The sequence below is a fragment of the Ammodytes marinus genome, assembly GCF_949987685.1.
Source record: "Ammodytes marinus genome assembly, chromosome: 16".
Lineage (NCBI taxonomy): Eukaryota > Metazoa > Chordata > Actinopteri > Uranoscopiformes > Ammodytidae > Ammodytes > Ammodytes marinus.
The window spans coordinates 26808114-26831855 of NC_137220.1; the positions used below are offsets into that span (position 1 = coordinate 26808114).

At 41.3% G+C, this 23742-nt stretch overlaps 1 protein-coding gene across 2 annotated transcripts in view; it reads right to left on the reverse strand.

Moving 5' to 3' along the window:
• Nucleotides 1-23742, reverse strand: part of LOC307262884 (BAR/IMD domain-containing adapter protein 2-like) — a 69353-nt gene that overhangs the window by 5993 nt on the left and 39618 nt on the right. For both annotated transcript variants that reach the window (XM_080043893.1, XM_080043894.1), the window contains exons 5-13: nt 21576-21647; nt 16722-16859; nt 9832-9984; nt 5882-6124; nt 4379-4598; nt 3665-3866; nt 3467-3535; nt 2845-3001; nt 2317-2354 (exon numbers count right to left, since the gene is read on the reverse strand). In XM_080043893.1, the coding sequence (XP_079900019.1) occupies nt 2317-2354; nt 2845-3001; nt 3467-3535; nt 3665-3866; nt 4379-4598; nt 5882-6124; nt 9832-9984; nt 16722-16859; nt 21576-21647 (1292 nt within the window). The remainder of the gene's footprint in view (nt 1-2316; nt 2355-2844; nt 3002-3466; nt 3536-3664; nt 3867-4378; nt 4599-5881; nt 6125-9831; nt 9985-16721; nt 16860-21575; nt 21648-23742) is intronic.

The window sequence follows — 23742 nt, forward strand, 5'->3', positions numbered from 1 at the left end:
TTTATTAATGTTAAATATGAACTCAGGACTCTGACTTGGCACTCAATGTATTGTATTTTCATGTGGGTGTTTGCACGCTCTGAAGCGCACAGATGCCTATTTATTTATTTATCTACAGCTGTAGTTTTGTATCTGTAGTCTTGTTACTTCTGCTGTATGTGATTGATGATTTATTATTTGTATGTTCTGATTTTAATTGGACCCCAGGAAGACTAGTTTGCCGCTACTGCGTCAACTAATGGGGATCCACAACTTAACAATAAACAAACAATAAAACACAAGGGAGCGGGAATGTTGATCAGATAAATGATCGATCAAACAGAATATCACCAGGAAATGATAACACATCCCTATTGAGATTTCTGTGGAATATGAACTTCAATCTGTACACGGACTGTGTACTGTGACAAGCTTTCTCCAGTTGCAGCTTTGGTGTAAAAGGACAAACTCAGAGTTGGTTAAAGTAAAACCTGCCACTAAGCGGTTTAGGTCTGCTGATTTATGGTACCGCGCTAACTGACTCAGAGTTAAGGTGAACCTGCTTTCTGAAACCAAAAACTCACTAACTCTGAGGTCCTCCCCAACACCCACTTTCTGAAACAGGCCTCAGGAAGATTGGACTTCCAATTCCCCCATCAACACTTGTTTAATCTAGATAGGGTTTCGCAAAGAAATGTCGAACGTTAATGCCCACATCAAGCAATTTGTCTGTCACTGAAAAAGTAGACGAAACCCAACCAAAAAATGACTGTTGATGAGAAAATCAAGTCATCTCCATAGCTGGAGGGATGTAGTGTTAGATTAGTCTGTTGTTGGGGGGGTGAATGCACCCTACAGGACAGTGTTGTGTCCAAACACTAATAAAACACATTCAGAGCAAGACAAGAGTAGGCTATGTAAAACAGCTTGACACTGGTGCCCAAAGCTCCAGTTCTGACAAATAGCAGTGATGACGGAGATGAAGTCAGCATGATTACTACTGTCACAACATGTAACTCCACCAAACAGCAATACCACTGCAAGAACACTCCGGTCTCTCTCTCACACACACACACACACACACACACACACGCACACACGCACGCACACACGCACACACACACACATTTATATACATGTACACAATGATGTACTCCCTGATTGGACAGAAAACAGGCACAGCATAAATGACTAGCCCTACCCTCACTCACAGCCCTGGGGAGTCAGCGGGGACTTAATGACTTTACAGTGAAGATAGACTTGGCCCAAGAGCACTCTGACATTAAAAAACTGAGACACTGATTGCACTTCATTGCTTTAAAAGGAGCTATTGATAAACATAAGCAAGGACAAGTTAAGGACAATGATGTTCAAAGGAAACACTGTGCATGTACATAGATCTCATGAGGTGGGGGATTTTAGCCCTGCAAGCAAAGTCAAATCTATTGCTTAAGCCAAACTATATTCCTCAAACCGAAAAAAAAATAATGGCCACCTGTTTTGAAGATTTATTATTCGTCTAAATCAATTGTCAGAGCCGAATTATGAAATATTCTTTGGTTTCTAGCCTCTCAGATGTGAAGATGTACTGCTTTGCCCAACATCATATTATTATATGTACATTTGAAATATTTCAGTTTTTGGACTGTTAGTCAGACAGAAAAAGTAATTTGAGGAAACTGTGATTAGCATTCAGTCCCTATTTCAGACTGAATGAATACTTCAAAAACAACAACAAAAACAAACAAATACTTCTTCCAAATGGCAGACTTCATACTAATTGTATCATGTGCAACTTACTATGTATATCATAGAATACTTTTTGCAGTTAGTTTAAAAGACTAACTTCATAACTTTGTACTGACAGACAATGTTGCAATATGCATATGACAGGCATTGGTCAACATCTTAAATTTGCCTCTACTAATTTAAATTCACAGTATGAAAGGCCAAAAAATTCTTCTTAAGGTTTAGTAGTGTTTTTCTTGATTGTTTTAGCAAGATCTCCCTTGTTGTGCGACTTGGATAGTCTCCACCAGATAAAGCTGTTTAAGGATCTATTCTGAGTATGCATATAAACTTAATGGAGTATGAATGTGTTCCAACTATACAACATACTGTAAAAAAGAAAAAGCTGAACCTGTCTATGTAGCATTTCATTGGGATACATGGTAAGGCAGTTGCCGTTCTGTTCAACCTGTAGTTACTCAGGTGAAATACCATTTCTCATGTGTTTTTCTGATTCATGTCATTCTGCTAACATCAAACATGTTAAATCATTCAGATGGCAGCAGCACTCATATCATGTATTACTTAAATGGCACTAAAGTCACTTACCTTGTGGCAAAGCGGCCGTCGTAATCCTCAATAGCAGGCTGTAAAGACAGAAGTCAACGTATTTACTTTGTGTGCTTTTATATCTAAAGCCCGCAAAAAGAGACCTGTCTGGATTTTTCTTCAATCTTCATATCTACATTACTCATTGAAAATGTTCTAAATGACAATACTTTTATTGTGAATTTGGTAGAAATGTTGTCAGTGGTTTATATTATAAAAACAAAATGTTAATTTTAGTCAAACATATGCCTCTAAAAAGTTAAATCAAGAGACACTGAACATTTGGAGTGGTCTCTTCATTTTTTCCAGAGCTGTATCTGAAGTACCTGCTGTGCTTACACACAAACACAAGGTGGCAGCAGAAACTTAGCAAAGATTCTCTAAAAATGTACTGCAGGATTACTCATATGCAATTATGCAACACAAGATTTAAACCAGATGGGGGCTAGAGATTAACTGAGCAAGAGTAACAAGTGTGTGCATCGTGTTTCTCAGGTATACTACACGTGTCAAACTGTGAAACTATACCTGTGTGCCAAAGCCTGCCATGCTGTAAGGGCGCGGCGGGCGGGTCTGTGCGAGACTCTGAGCCAGCAGCCGGGCAGTCAGGCCATAGTCAGGTGTGGGCAATGATCCATCATTCTCCAACAAGTTCCCTGTGCTGCTACTTTTACCATGGTGCAGGCTGGAACGGGAAGAGAACAGAGTCTTAAGTACTGGGCTCATTAAAGGTGCAGTTGTCAGGGGAGGGGAATTTGTTCACATTTGCAGAGCCTGCATTTAGTTTACCAAACATATTTACTCCACATGTTATTGTTAGTATTGAATAATTCTATAATCATAAATAAAATAAAAATGATTTTGATGCATCTGGAACCAAACACAAGACTAGAATATGTTTGTAAACCAAACTGTGGGCCCGGCTGGCGAAAGAAATAACAATGAAACGGTAACGTTGCAGGTACCTTTTCTAACTTCAAACAGTGTTCCAGGGATCACATTTTCCTGATACGAAAGTCTGTTTATTCAGTTATAAGACTTTACCTTAGAACATTTTCACCTTTCAGACACACTCAACGTGTACATAGTGCACCTTTAAGTTGACGCAGGTTATGATAAATGCAATTGAATCAAGAAAAAGGCTTCATACTTCACTTTGAGCTTCTCACTGTCGCTCTCCGGGAGCACACGTGTGTAGGAGAATGGGAACCAGCCACGCCTGAGGAAAAGCAAAGTGTGGTTAAACTCATAAGTCTACTTTGCTGATTTTTAGGCGTGTGACAGATATCTATAGCTTATCTCACAGGACGGACTCAGGCATAATAGAATAAATGAACGAGTTACTTACATCTTGTTCTTCTCATTCTCCCCATAGTGCCAGCCGTCGCGGGCTTCAGGCACTAGCAGGGTGATGACGTCCCCCTCGGAGAAGCTGAGCAGGGTGCCGTTGTCTCCCGCAGCGTGGGAGAAGATGGCCTGGACACGGGCACGTCCGTTCTTCTCCAGACCCGCTGCCATGGAGCTGGACCTGGGCAGGGTGCGTGTCTCCCCTGAGGAAGGTTGCAGACAGAGACAATAGTCAGTGACATGGAATCCATTAAGAGCTCAGAGCCACAGATGCCCTGAATAACTCTGCAATGCTAACACAAAGTAACCTTTATGTCTATAGGCACAGTCAGCAGCCGCACAGATGTTCTAAATATAGTGATTTCTTTACAGGGCTCTGTAATATTCCACCACTGCCTTATTACCTGATACTACGGTATAATTCAACACAAGCAAGTGCAGCTTTAGATGAGAATATGGGTAGACTATTTCTAGGAGTGCTCTTTTCTCACAATGGAGTTAGCCAACAGCATAATCAAGCATACAATGTATGAAGTGATATCAATGTTCTTGTGATTGCAACTACTGTATGTATTTAATGCTAAAATGCTCAATATACCTACAAAGCAAAATGATGGGGATAAGTTTGAGGCTCTAGCAAAGGTTCAGCTTGACATCTTGGTGCCACAATGCTTCTCTTGCTCATGCCATTGCAGCAGTGTTGGGGATATCTTACCCACGGGGTTCTTGTTCTTGGCGGGGGCTGGCCTGCGGACAGGGAGGGTGTTGGAGTAAACATCGCTGACCTGTCTCTGGGGTGGAGCCTGGCCCGGGGCTTGGGTCTGAGGGGAGGCAGGCCTGACTTGGGACACGGACATGGTCTCTCCGGCCCCAGCCCAATATTCCTCCCCGTGGACTGTTGTCCCATTGACCATACCATCAGGGCCCATCAGCCTCTGGAATGAACAAAGTCAAAAGTTAATGGCTTAGCCAGTGCAATACCACATATTTATCGTAACACTTTACAATACAGGTACATTAATCAACTGTTAGTTAATGCTTAGTAAATGCTTAATATATACTAAGCATTAGTTAACTAAGCATAGTTAATGCTTAACCAAACATTAATGGACCATTAATAACTAAACATTAACAGTTTGTGTATGCTTAATAAGCATTTACTAATTTAATTAAGCATTAACTATCAGTTAATTAATGTACCCTTATTGTAAAGTGTTACCATATTTATTTATGAAATGGCATCTTAATAGAGGTCCATAGGTGTCAGGGCTGACATTAGGATAGAACAGTTAGGACCTTTAAGCTACTGAGGAAATTGAAGTTAAAGGTTGAGTCAGTGATTCTGGGGAACGATTGTTGTCTAAATCCCTTTTTGTCTAAATCTGTAAATATCTCCTCACAATCCGCTGCCTGTCCGTACTGTGTGTGCACAGACAAACAATCTGGTGGTAAAACACAGACTGGGCTCCGTAAACTAGTATGTAAACAAGGGTTTGAAAACAAAGAAGTCCACCGTCGAGTGTTTTAACACTGGATCCTTTTTTTCAGCGCACACACAGTGCAGACAGGTAGTGGATGCTGGGGAGATATTCACCGATTTTGACAAGAAGTGATTTTTGACAACAAGCAATCTCTAGCATCTCAGATTACACCTACAAGTGATACAAATGAAGTTGTGCAGTTTTCTTAAGAATAACAAAGACAATAATGTATTAATTGACATACATACATTAAAGGCCTACTTCACCGGTTGGAATATGAAGGTGTATTGAACTCGGAGATCCTATTTAGTATACATGTGCAAAAAAAAATTAATCATCTTAGCCTGAGAAAAGGTAGAAAGAGTGTTTTATGGTCTCACTGTCTAACCCTACAGTTTCCTTCTTGTGACATAAGGGTTAGGATTAACAGGACAGCTGGGCCAAAGGAAGACTAAGGGAAGACTGAGGGAAGAAAAACCTCATTCATTATATTATAATAGTTATTTTATAATGATAGAACGCTGGTTCCGTATGGGTGAAGTATTCCTTTAATAATCAATTTCAAGTATTTTCTGTGGCCTAAAGTTTGCTTCTTATGACTTCATTTGACACAAAAACACAAAGGTGAAATGAGAAAAGAAACATTTCCTTGTGCACGCAGGACAAATAAAATAAAAAAATAAGTAAAAATGTAATAAATGAAATAGAGATATTGTAAGCTTCAGTAAGCCACTCACCGCTTGGTGTCCCATGCCACTGCCCATGAAGACAGCCAACTCTGGGGGCACAGGAAGAGGCACGGCCCCAGGAATAGGGTCTGAAATGACCAGGTTTGTTTTGGAGCTGTGCAGGGGGCTGGTGCCCCCAAGAGCTGCAGAGCCCATCTGCTGGGCCAGGAGCATGGCTCTCTCTGGCAGCTTGTTGGGGTCTGAGCAAGCCTGTTGCCACACTGGGATCTTCTGGGTGAGAAGGTCTTTACCCTGCAAGAAGGAAGGAAACACAACACACATGAGCAGTAAATACATCAAGTGTGAAGAGAAGGGAGACAGCTAGGCTATGTAGGTGCTATGTGACCAGAAATAAATCAGGTAAACATATTTCTTTGCTTAACCTTTGCTTTCCTGCCTATTGTTTATATACGGTTTTTCCTCCACAATATGTCGTGACCACTGCCCTCTTTGTATGTGCCAATGTGTATCTTTCCTATTCTCTTAACACACACACACACATTAGGAACTCCGCTGGGAAGGGGTTCTTCAGTCTCCTCCCACGCACACCCCCATCCTGATTAATGACTACCTACACACACACACACACACACACACGCACGCACACACGCACACACGCACACGCAACAACAAGCGACTAAATCCTGGTTCCATTACATTTGGTGGTATAATATACCGAGAAATCTGTAGAGATTCAAAGGTTATTTTCTTCAGAAGTCAACAGCAATGTAAAAACACGAAAATCCCACGGAAATTTTAAAAGTGCAGGCCGCCCGGCGCCGACAACCAGCCCTGCACCCGCCGCCGCACTCTTTCTGAAGACGAGTCCCAAGTTGGGGCCAATTGTAACACTCGCCGTTGTGGCAAATTAGCAGCAAAGGCCCGCTCTCGACCTCAACAAGATATTTTCGTCAATGGCGGACCTGTTTCTTAAGCTATCTCGCTAAAACGTTGTCGGTCCCCTAAGGCTGTGTACAACATTTGGTGATTATAGGTAGGACATCCAGAAAGTAGGCTAGATGTCACGTGACTGTGTTTCAGTTTATGCAAATTAGTAAAAAAAAAAAAAAAAAAAATATATATATATATATATATATATATATATATATATTAGAGGTGGGCATAGATTAATTTTTTTAATCTAGATTAATCTAGATTAATTTTGAAATTAATCTAGATTAATCTAGATTAAAATGGCTCATTTGAATTCATTCATAATATGTGTGTGCTCCCTAAATAATGACTCAAAGTAAATCTTTGAGAACGTGTTTCTCAAGCCAGGTGGCGCATCAGACCAGGGGCTCATCTCCTGTTTCCAACATGCATCACAAACTGCTTGAGGAAGCTGTTCTACTATGATAATTGGTGATGAAAATAAATAATGTTCAACAAGATGTACTTGTGTTTACAAACTGTTTATTCAGTTAAACATGAACTTTGAACTGTAGGCCATAAGAGGTAACGATGAATTGTTTAGGGCTGCAACTAACGATTATTTCAATAATCGATTAATCGGTCGATTATTTTTTCGATTAATTGATGAATCGGATAAAAAAAATAAACATTTGTAAATGCTGCATCTTTATTCAAAAACTGAACATTACTTCAAATTCACAGTGCACACTGAAGTGTCAAAACACCAGGTTATTGCTCCAACGTCCCGGAACTATTAAAAGTAATATTAAATGATAAAAAATTAATAATAAACTTAACTGGGATAACACAAAAAAAAACATACAATGTATGATATACATTTATACAGTATAAGGGATGTCCATGGTAAACCAGTCAACCGATAATATTTTTAACCGGTAAATACTAACGGTTAAAAAAATTAAATCATCTTAATTTCTCTCAGATGACAGGAGAGTTAATTTGTATTGATATTGATACCATTTTCAAGACTCCTTAACGATCCAAGTCTTTATTGATATCACAATTGATAATTTTCTATTATTTTGTTGAAATAGAACTTGTATTATTGCTTTAATTGCTGATATGATCATAGCTCAAGATAGGACATTAAACAGGTCATAATTCCATTCCATCTTTACTATCTATTTTATATTGCTGGGAAAACAAGTTTCGCCAAAATCTCAAATTTCTTTTTTTTTGTGTTGCATTTGAACACATCAATCATATTACTGAGCCGGCCTGAACACATCACAGTTGACATGTTTGCTACTTTTTTTAAGCTAACTAGCTTTATATCCTTCCGATTTTAACATGGATTTAAAATCTGGATCACTATTTTTAACTGACGGGACTTTCTACACCGTTCGGTTGTATGATTACTGCCGCTGCATTGAATGACTGTTGATGCGCCGATGCCGATTCTCCGAGCACGTCTGCACACCGTCTGCAGCAGCAGCTGACAGAGTTTTTTTGGACTAGACGGATACTGAGTTGATGGAGTTTTTTTTAACCCAAAGAAAGCAAAGGTACAACACTTTTATATAGGCCTGCAGTCCAGTGTTAGATATGACCAAAATACAAGCTGTGGCCGCTCACACTATAGCTTTCCCGCACGTGAAGCGAGCCTTCACGTGCGGAAGGGGGTTCACCCCGACGGCGAACAGCATCTCCCCTGAGCCGAACAGGAGGTGGAATTAAGAGATTAACGGCGATATTTTTTTTATCGCCCGATAAGAGTTTGGCGTTAACGCAGCCGTTAACGCCGTTATCGGCCCACCACTAATATATATATATATATATATATATATATATATATATATATATATATATAATTTCTAGTCAATCGGACTTACGGTGTGCGGGGCCCGTCCTCTCAAACTTAAAAACAAAGAAGAATAATAGCACATAGGGGTGGGGGCCCACGTTCTGTTAAATGTTTACATTTCTAAGTGTAACGGTGCGGGTCTAATTGAAGCTAGAAAAACAGCGGAAGAAATAAAAAAACTGAAAAAGAAGTATGGTGGATAACAATAATTGCAGGTCCTCAATACGTGGGGACCTGCACTTAATAACAGTAGGCATTATACAATTATCTAGTGACTGTATAGACAATATGGGTGATACACAGTTTGCAGCTGTTGTCCTGTTCTTCGAACTGAGCTCTGAGCTCAATCCATTTTCATTTTAGTCCAGCGTTTGATGCCTTTTTGTATTTAAGTCTTTTATTGAGCGAACGAGCGAAGCAGTGTGCTACACATAAAAGGTGAGCAGACCCTCAAAGGTGCAATGATGGATTGCGGCTTCAGACATGCCTGTCAGCTGTGCATTGTCTACACAGTCTCAATGAATTTTTAAAAAGGAAGACGCCACTATAAACGGTCATAGCTAATGCGACTTTGAATTATATATCTCCTAGTTTGCCCTTTGCGCTGAACAATGGTGTACACCAGGTGGATTTCAAACAGATGACAGATTGGGGCGATAGTTGGCTGGAATCAACACCAGAGCACAAAGGGAATAACTTCAGATTGATGAATTGCGTTAACAAGCCTTGCACAAGTTTCTTTTTGAACAAAATGGAATATGTTCGTACAAAGATCAAAAGAACTGAAAACAGACTAAGCTCCATCTCTTGTTGTATCCCAGGATTGCATTGAATCCCTGATTCTTGTGGCCAGATTTAGGATGGTTAGAAAAACCCGGATGTCTACTACATCCAGCCAAGATTTTTAGTGTTGAAAACAGCATCCTATTTGGGCGATTCTGACCCATAATCCAGTGTGCAAGTGAAGTGTCACATCGACGGAGCCTTCATATGAAAACAAACAGGGATGCGACGGATATAAAAGCAAGAGGCAAGATCGAGGCGCAATGTTATGATGAAATAAATAAGTAAAAGTATGTCCCAATTGTAGCATCCTAACTAGATGATTTTTATGCTCAGATGGATGTAGAATAGAAAAAAGAAAGAGTATGCGATTCGGAACGCAGAGTTAGTCTTTTTTTGATAGCGAATAAAAACCAAGTGACTCTTGGACTCTTACCTTGCCATGGTAGGCACTGCTGTTCTTGGCCACTGCACACTGGCGGTCCACCAGGAAGCAGTACCTGCGACGCTCCTCGGATAAGGCTGTCTTGTATCCCTCGGCGATGAAGGTGTCCAACTCGGTCTGCTTACTGCTGATGGTCTCCACAAACTGATTGGAAACACACAACACACACATGGACATTCTTTATTACCTGGGATACTTTAGTTAGACGTGCAGCTCCTTCAACCACTTTTCAAATTTAGTCTGCAAGGCGGATGGATACTAGGCCTGATAAGGAAAGCGTCCAAGCAGCTTATATCTAGTTTATTTAAAATAATAATAATAATAGCACTGTACTACACAATCATTCATTCAATCACACACATTTGTACTTAGTACAGCACAACAAATGGCAAACTATTATTGTGTTTTTTTGCAGTGTATGTATACTGCCTGTTTTGTCCTAGATGTTCTTGTTTTTTTCTTCTTTATCTTCTTTTATGTACAGTATGTTGCATTACCGGAGGAGCAAGAGACACAACAATTTCATTGACAACAACTGTTTTTTTTTTTTGTTGGTGCATATGATAAATAAAGAGACTTGAACTAGAACTAGAGCACAGTTTTGCACTTCTAAATCACTGGAGTAACAAGGGCTTAAGTGCACCTTGTCGGTAAGAGCTGCTCAAGGAGAGAGAGCCTCCCTCAGTAACTTTTCTCTGGTCACATTCTCCCTGCCGACTGCTACAGCGGCAAAGCAATCATGACTCAAGATCCTACGGTGTGGAGGAGGCCCCGCTCACAAAGACCCACTCGTCTTGTTGTCTACGTCGGATAATAGAAAAACAACGGGTGTGTGGACAAGGGTGAGTAAGGAAGTCGTATGCTGCGATATCTGAGTGTGTTTTAGCGTGAGTGCTCTAAAAAGGGGAAAATGTCAGAGGGAAGTGTCTCACCAAGTTCACCGACAACACTCACGGAAGGTTCAGGAGCAGTGGCGAAAGGCTCGACAGGAAGTCTTATTTTGAAGGGGAAGTGGCATTTAGGTGTTTTTTTTTGTGTGAGCCTGTGCACACAGATGCCAGGCACCTTGGCTGTGTTCGTAAAGCCATACTAACGTCCTACTCATATCAATTTTGACGTCAATTTGAGTATGTGACAGTTGTGTATGCGAGTTTGTGTAGGCAAGAAATGCCCGGATGAGAACTTACTTCCGGAAAGTGTATGGATAGTTTTTTTTTTATTCTTTATTGATTCTGTATACTTCAGTGTAAACGGTCCGAAGAACCTCGCATACACAATGGATGGTTAAGTCGACAAGTATGTAGGAGGGAGGATGTTAGTAGGTTGTTTCGAACACAGCCCTTGTTTAGAGAGCAGAGTTTGCATGCTGGTAGCAGAGAGTTTCCTATACTGTTGTCCTCAAAATAGGTCATTTTGCGACTTTGTGTCTTTAACTCTGATCGGAGTCAAGTCACACAACTGCAACACCCTTCCATATTAGTAGAGATTGCTAAAACAACAACTGAAGTAAATTAAATGGACAATTACTTTTGCCATAGGAGAGGAGAAATGGTCATAAGCCATCTGGCTGTTGGTTGTTGCGGCTGTGTGATTAACACAGCTCTTCAAGTTCTGTATTCCCAAAGCATTAAAGATACATTTGAGGAAGTTTTCCTTAACATTCCACAAAAACTAATGACGTTTGTTAAGTTAAGAGTTCCTCCCTGCAGCCAAATGGAAGTTCTTGTGGTTCCTGGTCTGCATGCAGACTTTGCAGATGCATTTCATTAAGTCACCACCAGAGCACACTACTTCCCCACTGCCAAAAGTCACAAGGCGAACTCCCAAGTATGGAGGAATATTTAAGGTGGTCCAAAAAGATACTGAAAACAAACATTTGTGCATCAGCAATGGATGAAAAAACTACTTGCACAATGACACAAATCCACAGAGCTAAGTCGTAAAATCAAGGACGAGAGGGATGTAGCCAATCGGACGAAGCGCATTTTTGCAGTGCTACTTCAGTTTTTTTCCGTACACCTTAAAGTAATACTTCACCCATACGGAACCGGCGTTCTATCATTATAAAATCACTATTATAATATAATGAATGAGGTTTTCCTTCCCTCAGTCTTCCCTTGGCCCAGCTGTCCTGTTAATCCTAACCCTACATTTTTACTAGTGTGATGTCACACTAGTAAAATGTAGGGTTAGACAGTGAGACCATAAAACACTCTTTCTTCCTTTTTTTCAGGCTAGGAAGAACCGATTTCAAAAATGTTTGCACATTTATACTACATAGGATCTCAGAGTTCAATACACCTTCATATTTCCACCAGTGAAGTAGGTCTTTAAGTCCAAATGAAGTGCTTTGAAACTGGTTCCAACTGGCTATATCCATCAACTCAACAAGGTGAAGAGTCCCTCCCTCCTCTTGTCAAATCCACATGGCCCGAATCTCCAACCCCTTTAAAAAAAGTTCACCAAAGTAACCCAAGACAATAAGTGCAGTAGGGAAAAAAGCCCAGGCAGACACCAGCCACCATTATATCCGTGTGACCTCAGGTTACATCAACTCTGGAATGACTTGTTCTGCAAAGGGTATGAATAGAAATGAAACCAGCTCTTAACATTCAGACTTTTAACTAATCCGTGTGTCCCCTTTCCCGCGGACATATTCAGGACAAAAATCCTCACACACCAGCATCCGACACAGCTTCCAGTGGTTACTAGAGCACCAGGAGAGGCAGGGATTTACACCGATCCAAAAGGGTAAGGGTTGTTTATGCTCCTTTTTATTCCAATTAGGATTCAAATACATTTTTCCCCGCACAGGTATGAGCTGCTTTGATTTGCTCTTTCATTCCTTCATCATCAGCTCGCTTAAGAATCAAACTAATTATGTCGGAACGCTGCCGGGCACAACAGAAAACACCTACTCTATAGTACCTGCTTGAAACCTGCTGTGTTTTTTTGCCTTTACGGTGCTTTTCTACTGCCCTTGCAAATCACCAACTCCCCTTTCTGCAATCGTACAAATCCATCCACCATTCCAGGTCGACATCACTCCTCAATTTTTTACAATGCCACGCTGAAGAAAAATCAGAGCTTATCAAACATATCAATCGTGAACTCCCTTCCCTTTTTACCTCTGTGTCTGGGCTGTTATTAGCAGAGCCCTGTGCAATGCAAAGCAGTTTTTATCTAGATGAATAACTCCTTTCTGAATAGGTACCTCAGTCCACTCTGTTCAACTACATAATGAGTCGATTTGAATTTGGCATGGGCTTCAGCGACAGTGAAAGTGTCTGAAGGGAGAGGGAAGAGGGAGGGAGGCGAAAGACAGACAGAGAGACGGAGGGAGCAATAGGGACGGCGATCAATTGAACGCGGCCGCCGTCTCTTACTTTTTAATGAAAAGAGAGGAGATAGAGGAGAAAGCAAACTCTCATCTGTGGAAATATAACAGATGTGATGGAGGGAAACGGGGGGGGGCTAATGTTTCCTAATGATGCAGGTGCCGGGGATTTGTTTACATTTTCAGAGTCCGTAGTTAGTTTACAAAATATATGACTTTACACGTTTCTTAGTATTGAACAATATCATCATTCTATCATAATAAATCAAATCAGGCATCTAGAACCAAACAGTGGGCCCCCGCTGCTGTAAAAAAGAACAGTGACACAGTAGCTTTTTTTAGGTCGCTTTTTAACTTCAAAACAGTGTTCCATGGATCCAATTTACCCGTGAGTGAAGTTTTGTTTGTTCAGTTATGAAAATATACCTGAGAAAATTTAAACGTATCTGACACGCCCCAAAGTTACACAGTGCACCGTTAACTGCCAGCTATTGACTGAAGTAACAATGTCGGACAACATGCACTCAGTCATTCACTATATCTAAGTTTTTCTGTTTGGATGGTCGGCGTTGTGGAGCGCTCTTGGGGACCGGAGTAGACTTTTCTCTCATTCGCCCACATCCGTGATGTGATCAGTGACAGTCGGGCTGAAAATGAGAAAGGGAGATTCTCCTTTTTCCCTGCATTATTATTTGGGGTTTGGGAATGCACGTGAGAGGCCAAAGCCTCTGCACAGATGGGCCCCATTGATCAAGAGTGTGGAGCAACGCTACTACTCTCTATGTACAATATGCAGCAAGTTTATTTACTGTTACTGTTGTTATTTTGTGCTGTACTAGTGGTCTGCCAAGCAATGATCCACAGTGAGATACTGTATGAACCACTGTACATTGAATATGGCATCATGGTGCTCTGAGGGCCAATCCTAAAGAGTTTCCCCGAGAGCCCCTGACCTTTTTGTCTGCTGTTTGTATCCTGATCTGGCCAAACTTTCAATTAGAACAAAAACAATATCTGCAGTAAGTAAAATAACACAAGGCACACTTTATATCACTACTTCTAATACGTCAGAAATGTCAGCACCATTCAAAATACCCAACATATTTGTATTTGGGATGTGAACATTACAACCTCTATTGGCTCTTATAGATTATAGATTCCTAAATTCCTGATTCTGTTCATCAAACTGTGCTTCATGTGATACTAGAATCCAAACAAGGCCTAATCATCCAAGCCATGAGGCAGTAAGACAGGAACATGTAACAACTTGCCGTTCGTTCTTGACTGACATGCACTGGTTAGGTGCACTCAAACACCGCTACACCTATCCCAAGCCCTCCATGCAACAACACTGTTGCCCACTGCCTGCCAACTCTGATGCCTTATGACACTACATCTACTCATTGAGTCCCTGACACTGTGGAACAAACCTAATGTGACACAGAAGTCAGATCAATCCAGCACTGCCATACCATCCCAGACAGGGAGGGGCTCGTGTTGACCCCTGTACAGAGGAATTGCCTATTTCTACAACCTGAGTAGCAAAAAAAGCATTTGAACAACATTTTTCAAACCCAATGAACTAAACAAAAGCCATTATGTCCATGGGTGTTGGTGGGATTATGTTTCCGGTGTGTGGCCATCAATCTGACTCGGTCATGACCGGGACACGCTCCACAGAAAGACTATAACAGAAGCTCTGCCAATGGCCCTGCAAGCCTTGACCTGTTAGATAGAGATGTGTGCGTTCCCATCCCCTCCAGGCAGTCCAGTCCACAGTTCCACTTTCCAGCTGAATCCTTGTTAAGGGGCAGCAGCTCTCACTGTTGCCATTTCCTGCCGCATCATTTTTCTCACAGTAACATAGCTGCAGGGCTTCACCAATAAATAACTTGGAAACAACAACACCACAAGCGAAGGCCTTTAATAGGGGTTTCATAAAGAGATGGTGCATCGTTAAACGTGTGAGTGTGTGTGTGTGTGTGTGTGTGTGTGTGTGTGTGTGTGTGTGTGTGTGTGTGTATGTACTGTATGTGGATAATGTCCACTGTCACTACTCCCCCTGTCAAGTAGGCAGGCTAGCGATGAAAAAAAATTAAATGTCAAAGGTAACTAATTAAAGCTCGTCTAACATTGACTGTACATTCAAACTCATCAAAGGCCAATTAACTTGAGCTGCTCTGTCAGAGGTTGATTTGCTATGTGGAAATAATTGGCATGAATGCTGACAGGAGGAGCAAAACCTGTTTTGATCCCCTCAGTATACAGTAATATCAATAGTGTGACTGGTTTAGTTTCACATAGAACCGACAGAAGTTTTTGAATGTCTGACTACTGAAGAATGAAAATGTTGCCCAAAATGAGTTTATTAGACAACCCACCATCCACTATTTTTCAATTCGGATCCAATTCGGATTTTGGAATTTTGCCAATACCAGAGCTCTTTTTTTCTCAAACATTCTTACGGTTAACGTTGTTGGTGTTATGTGTAAGGTCACATGAGGCAGTAGTAAACATACCACACTAGTTTAATGATAAAGAGACTTGTATCCACATGTAGCAGTTAGACAAGCACTCTCTCTAACCACCTTTATCAAAATAAGACATTTTCATGGTCCCCGTTTGAAAACACTATGCCCCCCCCCTCCCCCCTTCCAAAGAAACGTTCATCTATGCAGCAAATTCCAACAACATATTATATTCTAGTGTCAACTTCAATACCTAGGCACAGACATTATTGACTTAAACAAAAACTAAAAACATGGATGCAATATGAAGAATTGTAACCGAATAAGAAATGTCCCTTTAGAGAACAGTGTGAGGAAATCTAGAACACTTGAATATAAAACTCGTAATCAAATAACTACAGTATATACTTTTTTTTTTAAATTGTGGTAAATGATAGCATTCTGCCGTAAGCTTTTATTTTCTAAATGTATTTGTTTTACAGTACATTGTCCATAGAAGTTAGCCACCTTACCTTAACCTCTTTGGATAATGGATTAGGCTAATTATTCTGTTAAAACCCCTTACCAAAGCCATGTGCTAAAACACACTTTAAGGTAAATGTGCAGTCTTCAGGTACGTCAATTATCGTATTCTTTTTTCAGGCATGCGTCTCGGTGCCTGCTCTATGTGCATCGATCTATGGAAAAGACTGGCGAGGCCACACAATTCATGATCAAAACCTCCACTATTTGCCTTCCTACTCAGGGCAACGCATAGCCACTTTCATACACCCCCATTCTTGCTGTTGTGTGTATTTTCTTTAATTGCTGAACAATAAAAGTAATTATGGACCAAAACTCATAAACCTCCAATCTCACAGTCACCCACATGGAAGCAAAGCTCATCAGTGCTACAAACTGGCTTGAGAGCGTCAATATATTTTCTCAATTTATTTTATGTCAAGTCTCTAAGGTCTTGACAATGGAATACATTGAATTCTGAACCAACCAGTCCATTTGGATGCTTATATGAGGCATCTTCAGTGTAATTGCTAGGTAAATTCAGAGAACTATTTAGATTAAAAAAAGGGTCTTACCTGCATCTCCTTCTCCCCGTACTTGGAGGGGTTCTTGCTGCCCTGGCTCTTTCTGCGCAGCTTCTTCAGTTCAGCCTGGCACTTCTCCAGACCCTCCCCTTTGCTCTTGTGTTCCAGCTGGTATTTCTTCAGGGCAGCCTACACAACAGGGCAACAGGCAGAGGACAAGTCAAAGTCAACGTGGCTTTATCGTCAATATCTTCAATATGTAACAGAGGAATCGAAAATGACGTTTTTCTCCAACCCGACGGTGCAATAACTACAAAAGATAAAATAAAATAAGATGAAATAAGTAATATACACAATAAATACATTCTAAATTGTGCAGTAAGGTAACACAAAACATTATAGAACAGTAGAGAAAAAGTTAATCAATTGAAATGACAAGCAAATATGTTGGGTCAGAAATTGTGGTGAAAGAGGGTGGGATGTAGACGGAGCAAACGCATTACAGTACTGCAGATATATCTTCAAGAAGGTTTTGGACGTATTCCCACTTTCACAAAACAGCCTACCGGATAGAATGAATTCCCCTACAGTATAGAACAACATCTGACAGAGCCTTGAAAATTGCTTGAGATATGTAATCCGTCAGAAGATGTTATCTCCAGTGTGTAGAAAACCTCCCTCGTGGTGTGTTCAATGGGGGGCTTTGACATCTGACAGCAATCTTTTTCGGTTTAAAAGGGAAAAAAAAAGCTAATGCAGACGATTCCTAACACGGTTGCTTGTTTTTCGTCTTGCAGTTTTGATTTTCTGGCAACAACGTGGCATCATACATGTGTCTCTCAAAAGCATCCGCTGAAAGAGATGTCCCATTTCAAGGACATTTCAAATTGTGCTTGAGATGGTAAAAATTAATCCTTTTTATAACAGTCAGACTTTATTTATTTCATTCATTCATTTCATTTGCTTAATTAATTATGTATTTATTGAGAACAACAACTTTGTTTTCTTGTCTGTACCGGGCTCTGTTGCTATAGTAACTGTGTCTGGTGTGGCAAAAGCTCATGCGTTTCTTTCTGTGAGACAAAATTTGGCGAAGAAAGCTCATACTTGAAGGTTCATTACTCACATTTAAACACAGAAGGATGTAGGAACAGTGGAGGAAATAAGTATTTGATCCCTCACCGATTTTTTAAGTTTGCCCACTTCCAAAGAAATGAGCGTTCTATACATTTAAAGCTAGGTTTATTTTAACAGTGATAGACAGAATATCAAAAAGAAAATCCAGAAAATCAAATAAAAAAAAAGATAGAAATTATTTTGCATTTCATTGAATGAAATTTGATCCCCTACCAACCATAAAGGATTTTGGCTCCCACAGATTAGTCCTTGTGCTTTAAAAAAGTATTCCTAATCTCAACTAGTTTCCTGTATAAAACACACCTGTCTCAACTTGTTACCTGTATAAAAGACACCTGTCCACAGAGTCAATAAACCAAACTCCAACATCTCCATCATGGGCAAGACCAAAGAGCTGTCTAAGGACATCAGGGACAAGATTGTAGACCTGTTGGTGCGATTATTCGAAAATGAAAGAAACACAAAATGACCATCAATCTCCCTCGGTCTGGGGCTCCATGCAAGATCTCACCTTGTGGGGTATCAATGATCATGAGAAAGGTGAGGGATCAGCCCAGATCTACACGGGAGGAGCTTGTTTATGATCCCAAGGCAGCTGGGACCACAGTCACCAAGAAAACCATTGGTAACACACTATGCCGTAATGGATTGAAATCCTGTAGTGCCCGTAAGGTCCCCCTGCTCAAGAAGGGACATGTACAGAACTGTCTGAAGTTTGCCAATGAACACCTGAACGACTCAGAGAATGCTTGGGAGAAGGTGATGTGGTCAGATTAGAACAAGATCAAGTTATTTTGTATCATAGTGACTCGCCATGCTTGGAGGAAGAGGAATTCTGACTATGACCCCAAGAACACCATCCCCACAGTCAAGCATGGAGGTTGAAGCAATATGCTTTGGGGGTGTTTCTCTTCTAAGGGGACAGGTGGACTTCACTGCATCAAGGGAACTATGGATGGGGCCATGTACCATGAAATACTGGGTGACAACCTCTTTCTCTCAGTCAGGTCCGTAAAAATGGGTCGTGGATGGGTCTTCCAGCACTTCAATGACCCTATAAATACAGCAAAGGCAACAAAGGAGTGGCTCAAGAAGAAGCACATTAAGGTCATGGAGTGGCCTAGCCAGTCTCCGGACCTTAATCCAATAGATCTGTGGAGGGAACTGAAGCTCAAGCGACAGCCTCGAAACCTTAAAGATTAGGAGAGGATCTGCAAAGAGGAGTGGTCCAAATACCCTCCTGAGATGTGTCCAAACCTGGTCATCAACTACAAGACACGTCTGACCTCTGTACTTGCCAACAAGGGTTTCTCCACCAAGTACTAAGCAATGTTTTGATAGGGGATCAAATACTTATTTCACTCAATGAAATGCAAAACAATTTCTATCTTTTTTTTTATGTGATTTTCTGGATTTTCTTTTTGACATTCTAGCATTAAAATTATAGACCGTGCATTTCATTGTAAGTGGGCAAACTTACAAAATCAGTGAGGGATTAAATACTTATTTCCTCCACTGTATTATCCTCTACAGTATAGCTATTGTTTGGCTGAAAAAAGGAGCCGGAAGGAGGCTGTTTGTCACTGGAAGTCTAGCAGTGTAACACATGCAGTTCTTAGGGATTTCAAAAAGAAAGATGGGTGGTATTAGTTGAGCCACACTGCAGCAAACCTCTCAACAACTAAATGCTCCAGTTGCACATTTGAACCTTATATCTACCGTTGATTAACTTTCCAAGTCAGGATCTTATCTGAAACATATTGATGTGTTCCCTCAAAGTGTACCAGAACATTCCTTTTGTTGTCTTTGTAACCCAATAACAATGAATGACTCACACACACACGCTCATCCCCTCCTTGCCTCGGAGGTGAGGCAAGTACAACCAATATGAGCAAATTATGCTCCTCCGTTCAAATCCACAATTTACAGTAATTCCCCGGAAAAACCCCAGGCTCCCCAGCGGAATGTCCCCAGCAACATACTGTAGATTACACAGTATAGCAGTGCTCGCTGGAAAAGACACAATCGGACATATTGTGTAAAAGGTTTGCTTTTAGTTTGCAGGGACAAATTGGGTAAACGAGATAATATCCGTCGCATCAGCCTCATCAGAGCAGGAATGTTCCTCCTAATGTACAAATCAGAAGCATGTTGACTGTTGGTACCCGCACACACACACACACACACAAACAACTCTCAATCACTGGCTACAACTACAGGCAGATAATTAATGTGATTACATCTGATTGAGACACAGTGGACAATAGGTGAACTCTGTTACTTCATTGAGAATCTGACCATGGTCTCTTTGGCGGGTGAGTGTTGTTAAAAAGCCAGAGTAAGCCATTATGCCACACAGGAGGAATAGAAACAGTGAGAGATTTGCGCAATTGTGAACAGCAGGCACGCACGAACACACACACACACACACACACACACACACACACACACACACACACACACACACACACACACACACACACACACACACACACACACACACACACACACACACACACACACACACACACACACACACACACACACACACACACACACACACACACACACACACACACACACACACACACACACACACACACACACACCAGCCTTGGAAAACAGCTAGCTTTTCCTCTGAGCGTTTTTGAACAAAATGTCAGATCATTAATTCACAAAGTCGGAGGCAAAATGAGTTGCCCATTATCACTGCGGTGGATCTGTAGTGAAATCATTAAAAGTATAAATGGATGTTAAAACCCTCAGCTGAGATAGAAGCGCCTGGAAGGATGCATCTGAAACGAATGAAAATGAAAATCATGAAACATTGCCATGTCTTTGTGTCCATATCAATTCAGACAGCAAAAACACATTCAATTCAGCAGATGTGTTTCGCGAGGCAAAGATTCCATCTGAGCTCTCGTGGCTTTCATTTTGAACTGACAACATCTGATTCAAGTGATAAAGCCTCCGTGTTTCAAGTCAAGAGGGCAGGAGACTCCTTAAATGACTCACAAACAACACTTAAAAAAAAAAAAAAAAAACTCCATTTGATTTGTAGGCGCAATATCAAATTAAGTGTGTGTGTGAGGGAGTTAGCCGGAGTCAGCTCTACAGTAACATGGTCCTCCTTCTAACAATGCAATAGGCCTACAATAATGCCAACATTATCCCATCCCCCAAAACAACGCACAGCAGTGCAGCTCTCTACACTCTGCGACCCACTCATTCTAAAGATATCACATGTAAACCAGCTCCACCGTGCGCACACACACACACACACACACACACACACACACACACACACACACACACACACACACACACACACACACACACACACACACACACACACACACACACACACACACACACACACACACACACACACACACACACACACACACACACACACACACACACACACACACACACACACACACACACACACACACACACACACACACACACACACGGTGTTTATTATAATCAATCTGCTCTTGACGGGTAAGAAGACACAAGACGTTATTATCGAGTGGTTTGTTTCTCCTCACACACATCCTCTAATGTTTCTCAGCTGTTCGCCTTTGATCCAGAAGTTTGAATAAATCTGTTATCGCGTCAGATTAAAAGCGATGCCCTTACAGATCTGTTGGAACAAACTGTATTATAAAGAAATACGGCGTATAGCTACTACAGTACAGGGTGCCCTCATTGGCTGAAATGTGTCCTCGGGGGTTTGGTAGAGCGAGCCAATCGGATACTTACAGTTAGATAACGAGAATCCAGGTCCACCTTCTTCTCCAGCTCAGAGAGCAGCTCATTGTGGAAGGATTTCAACTGCAGGAGGAAGCACAAAACAACCGGTCAATAGAATACTCAATGAATAAGTTGCATGCATTGGACGAGCAAGTTATTAAAATGCATGTGTTGTTCTCATTTGCTTGGCTACTGAATGAATGTATTATAACAACAGCGACCCTGGCCAGAGAAGCCTCACTCAGCTTGCAAATCACTGTCACGGATTCCGTGGTGTCCGACACAATTCTTTTAGTGACTACCATTGTAAAGTGACCTGCCTTTCATTAACTGTCTATAGAATAATCAATTATCTTCAATAATTGTCTGTTGTTTTCCTCTATTTAGTTTGAATACATTTACTTTTTCTCCCATGGGCCGGAGCACTTTCCTCAGGTCATAAAAACTATTTCAAATGAACCGAATGATAGAAATCTTAGTAGTCGAAGTATACATATTTGCAACAGGATTCTATTTATTCTTCATTTAAATTATGCCGTTTAATAAGAATCCTAGCACAATATTTAATACAAAAAAAAGAATAACATTTTAGGAAAATAGACTTTTGAATGTTTCCAAAAAGATGGACTCGAGCTGGAGAGTTAAAGCTGGGGTTGAGAGTTTGCGAGAAAACAGCCGTTGGGATTCCAACGGCTGTTTTCCCAACGCTCTACCTGCTGTAGTTCCTCCCTCCGAACGACAGCTATGTTCATGTGAATTCAGTTACATTGACAGGAGACAGGTGTGTATCTCCTGCTCTGACCGCAGCTGGGAGGGGCTGCTGCACGAGGACCGGGCCGCCTGTCAGTGCTCTGTGACAGGGGAGGGGCCGTGGAGGCTCCCGTTGGTCGGTGAGAAGAGTTAAAACTGATACTTGCTTTGGTGAAAAAAGTCACCAATAACACCAGAAAAAAAGCTAGATTTGTCGCTTGTCGCTGTTTTGAAAACAAAGTCGCCAGGGGGGCTGAAAAGTCGCTAAAAATAGCGACAAAATCGCTATGAGTTGGCAACACTGAGCACAGGACGAGGGATATATAGAGGCTAGGGCCAGCGGACGTCCTGCTGCTAGCGGCAGGCAGCCTAGGGGCAGAGGAAGGGGACGAGGTCGCGGTCGGAGAGGTCTTGACGTGATAGGGCAAGAGGACATGGACCGTGTGGAAACACTCCGACTTTACTCTGGTTTTATTTCGAGCTCTCTCCGTCTCCCTTTTAGCAGTTAACTTCTCAACATTCGTCTTTCCTCGTTTTTTTGCTGTCTTAGCGGTGTTAGTTTTTGGTATCCGGGGAATGGTAAATTGAGGGTTCGTTTGTGAAGACATTGCTACTCGCTGTCCGCCGTAGTAGTGCCAATCAGTAGTGTCAGACTGCTAGGGTCGTGAACGCTCACGCAACTGACGCATCAACGTCATTGCCAAGGTGAACGGACAGTCCCACAGCCAATAAGAACGGAGAATCTGACCTCGCTCTGATTGGTCAAAATTAACATGAGCGGTGGCAATTTTGGGGGGCAGCACACAGAGGCAAGGGAGAGCAAAGTGAGGAAAAAATATTTTCAGACCACTTGACCAACATATAGCTGAATGGCTATTATGACAGTTTTGCCAAATATTACAGTGAAAAAATTAACAACCCTAGCTTCAACACCGGAAGATCAGTATGAAGTAGAGGAAGGATTACAAACATATGGACAGAGAGTATAGGGATTTGGATATGGACCAAAGACAAATGCATATTATGTATATACAGTGCATGAACAGTGGCTTGAAAAAGTATTCATCCCCCTTGAACTTTTCCACATTTTGTCACGTTAAAACCACACACGTACATTTATTTGATTGGGATTTCATGTGATAGACCAACACAAAGTGGCGCTTAATTGTGAAGTGGAATGAAAATGAAATATGATTTACACATGTTTTTATGAATAAAAAACTGAAAAGTGTGGCGTGAAAAAGTATTCAGCCCCCCTGAGTCAATACGCCTACACCTATCGCTGCAATCACAGCTCCAAGTCTATTTGGGTATGTCTCTACCAGCTTTGTACATCTACAGACTGACATTTTTGCCCATTCTTCTTGGCAAAATAGTCCGAGCTTCAGATTCAGTGTCAGATTGGATGGAAAGCGTCTGTGAACAG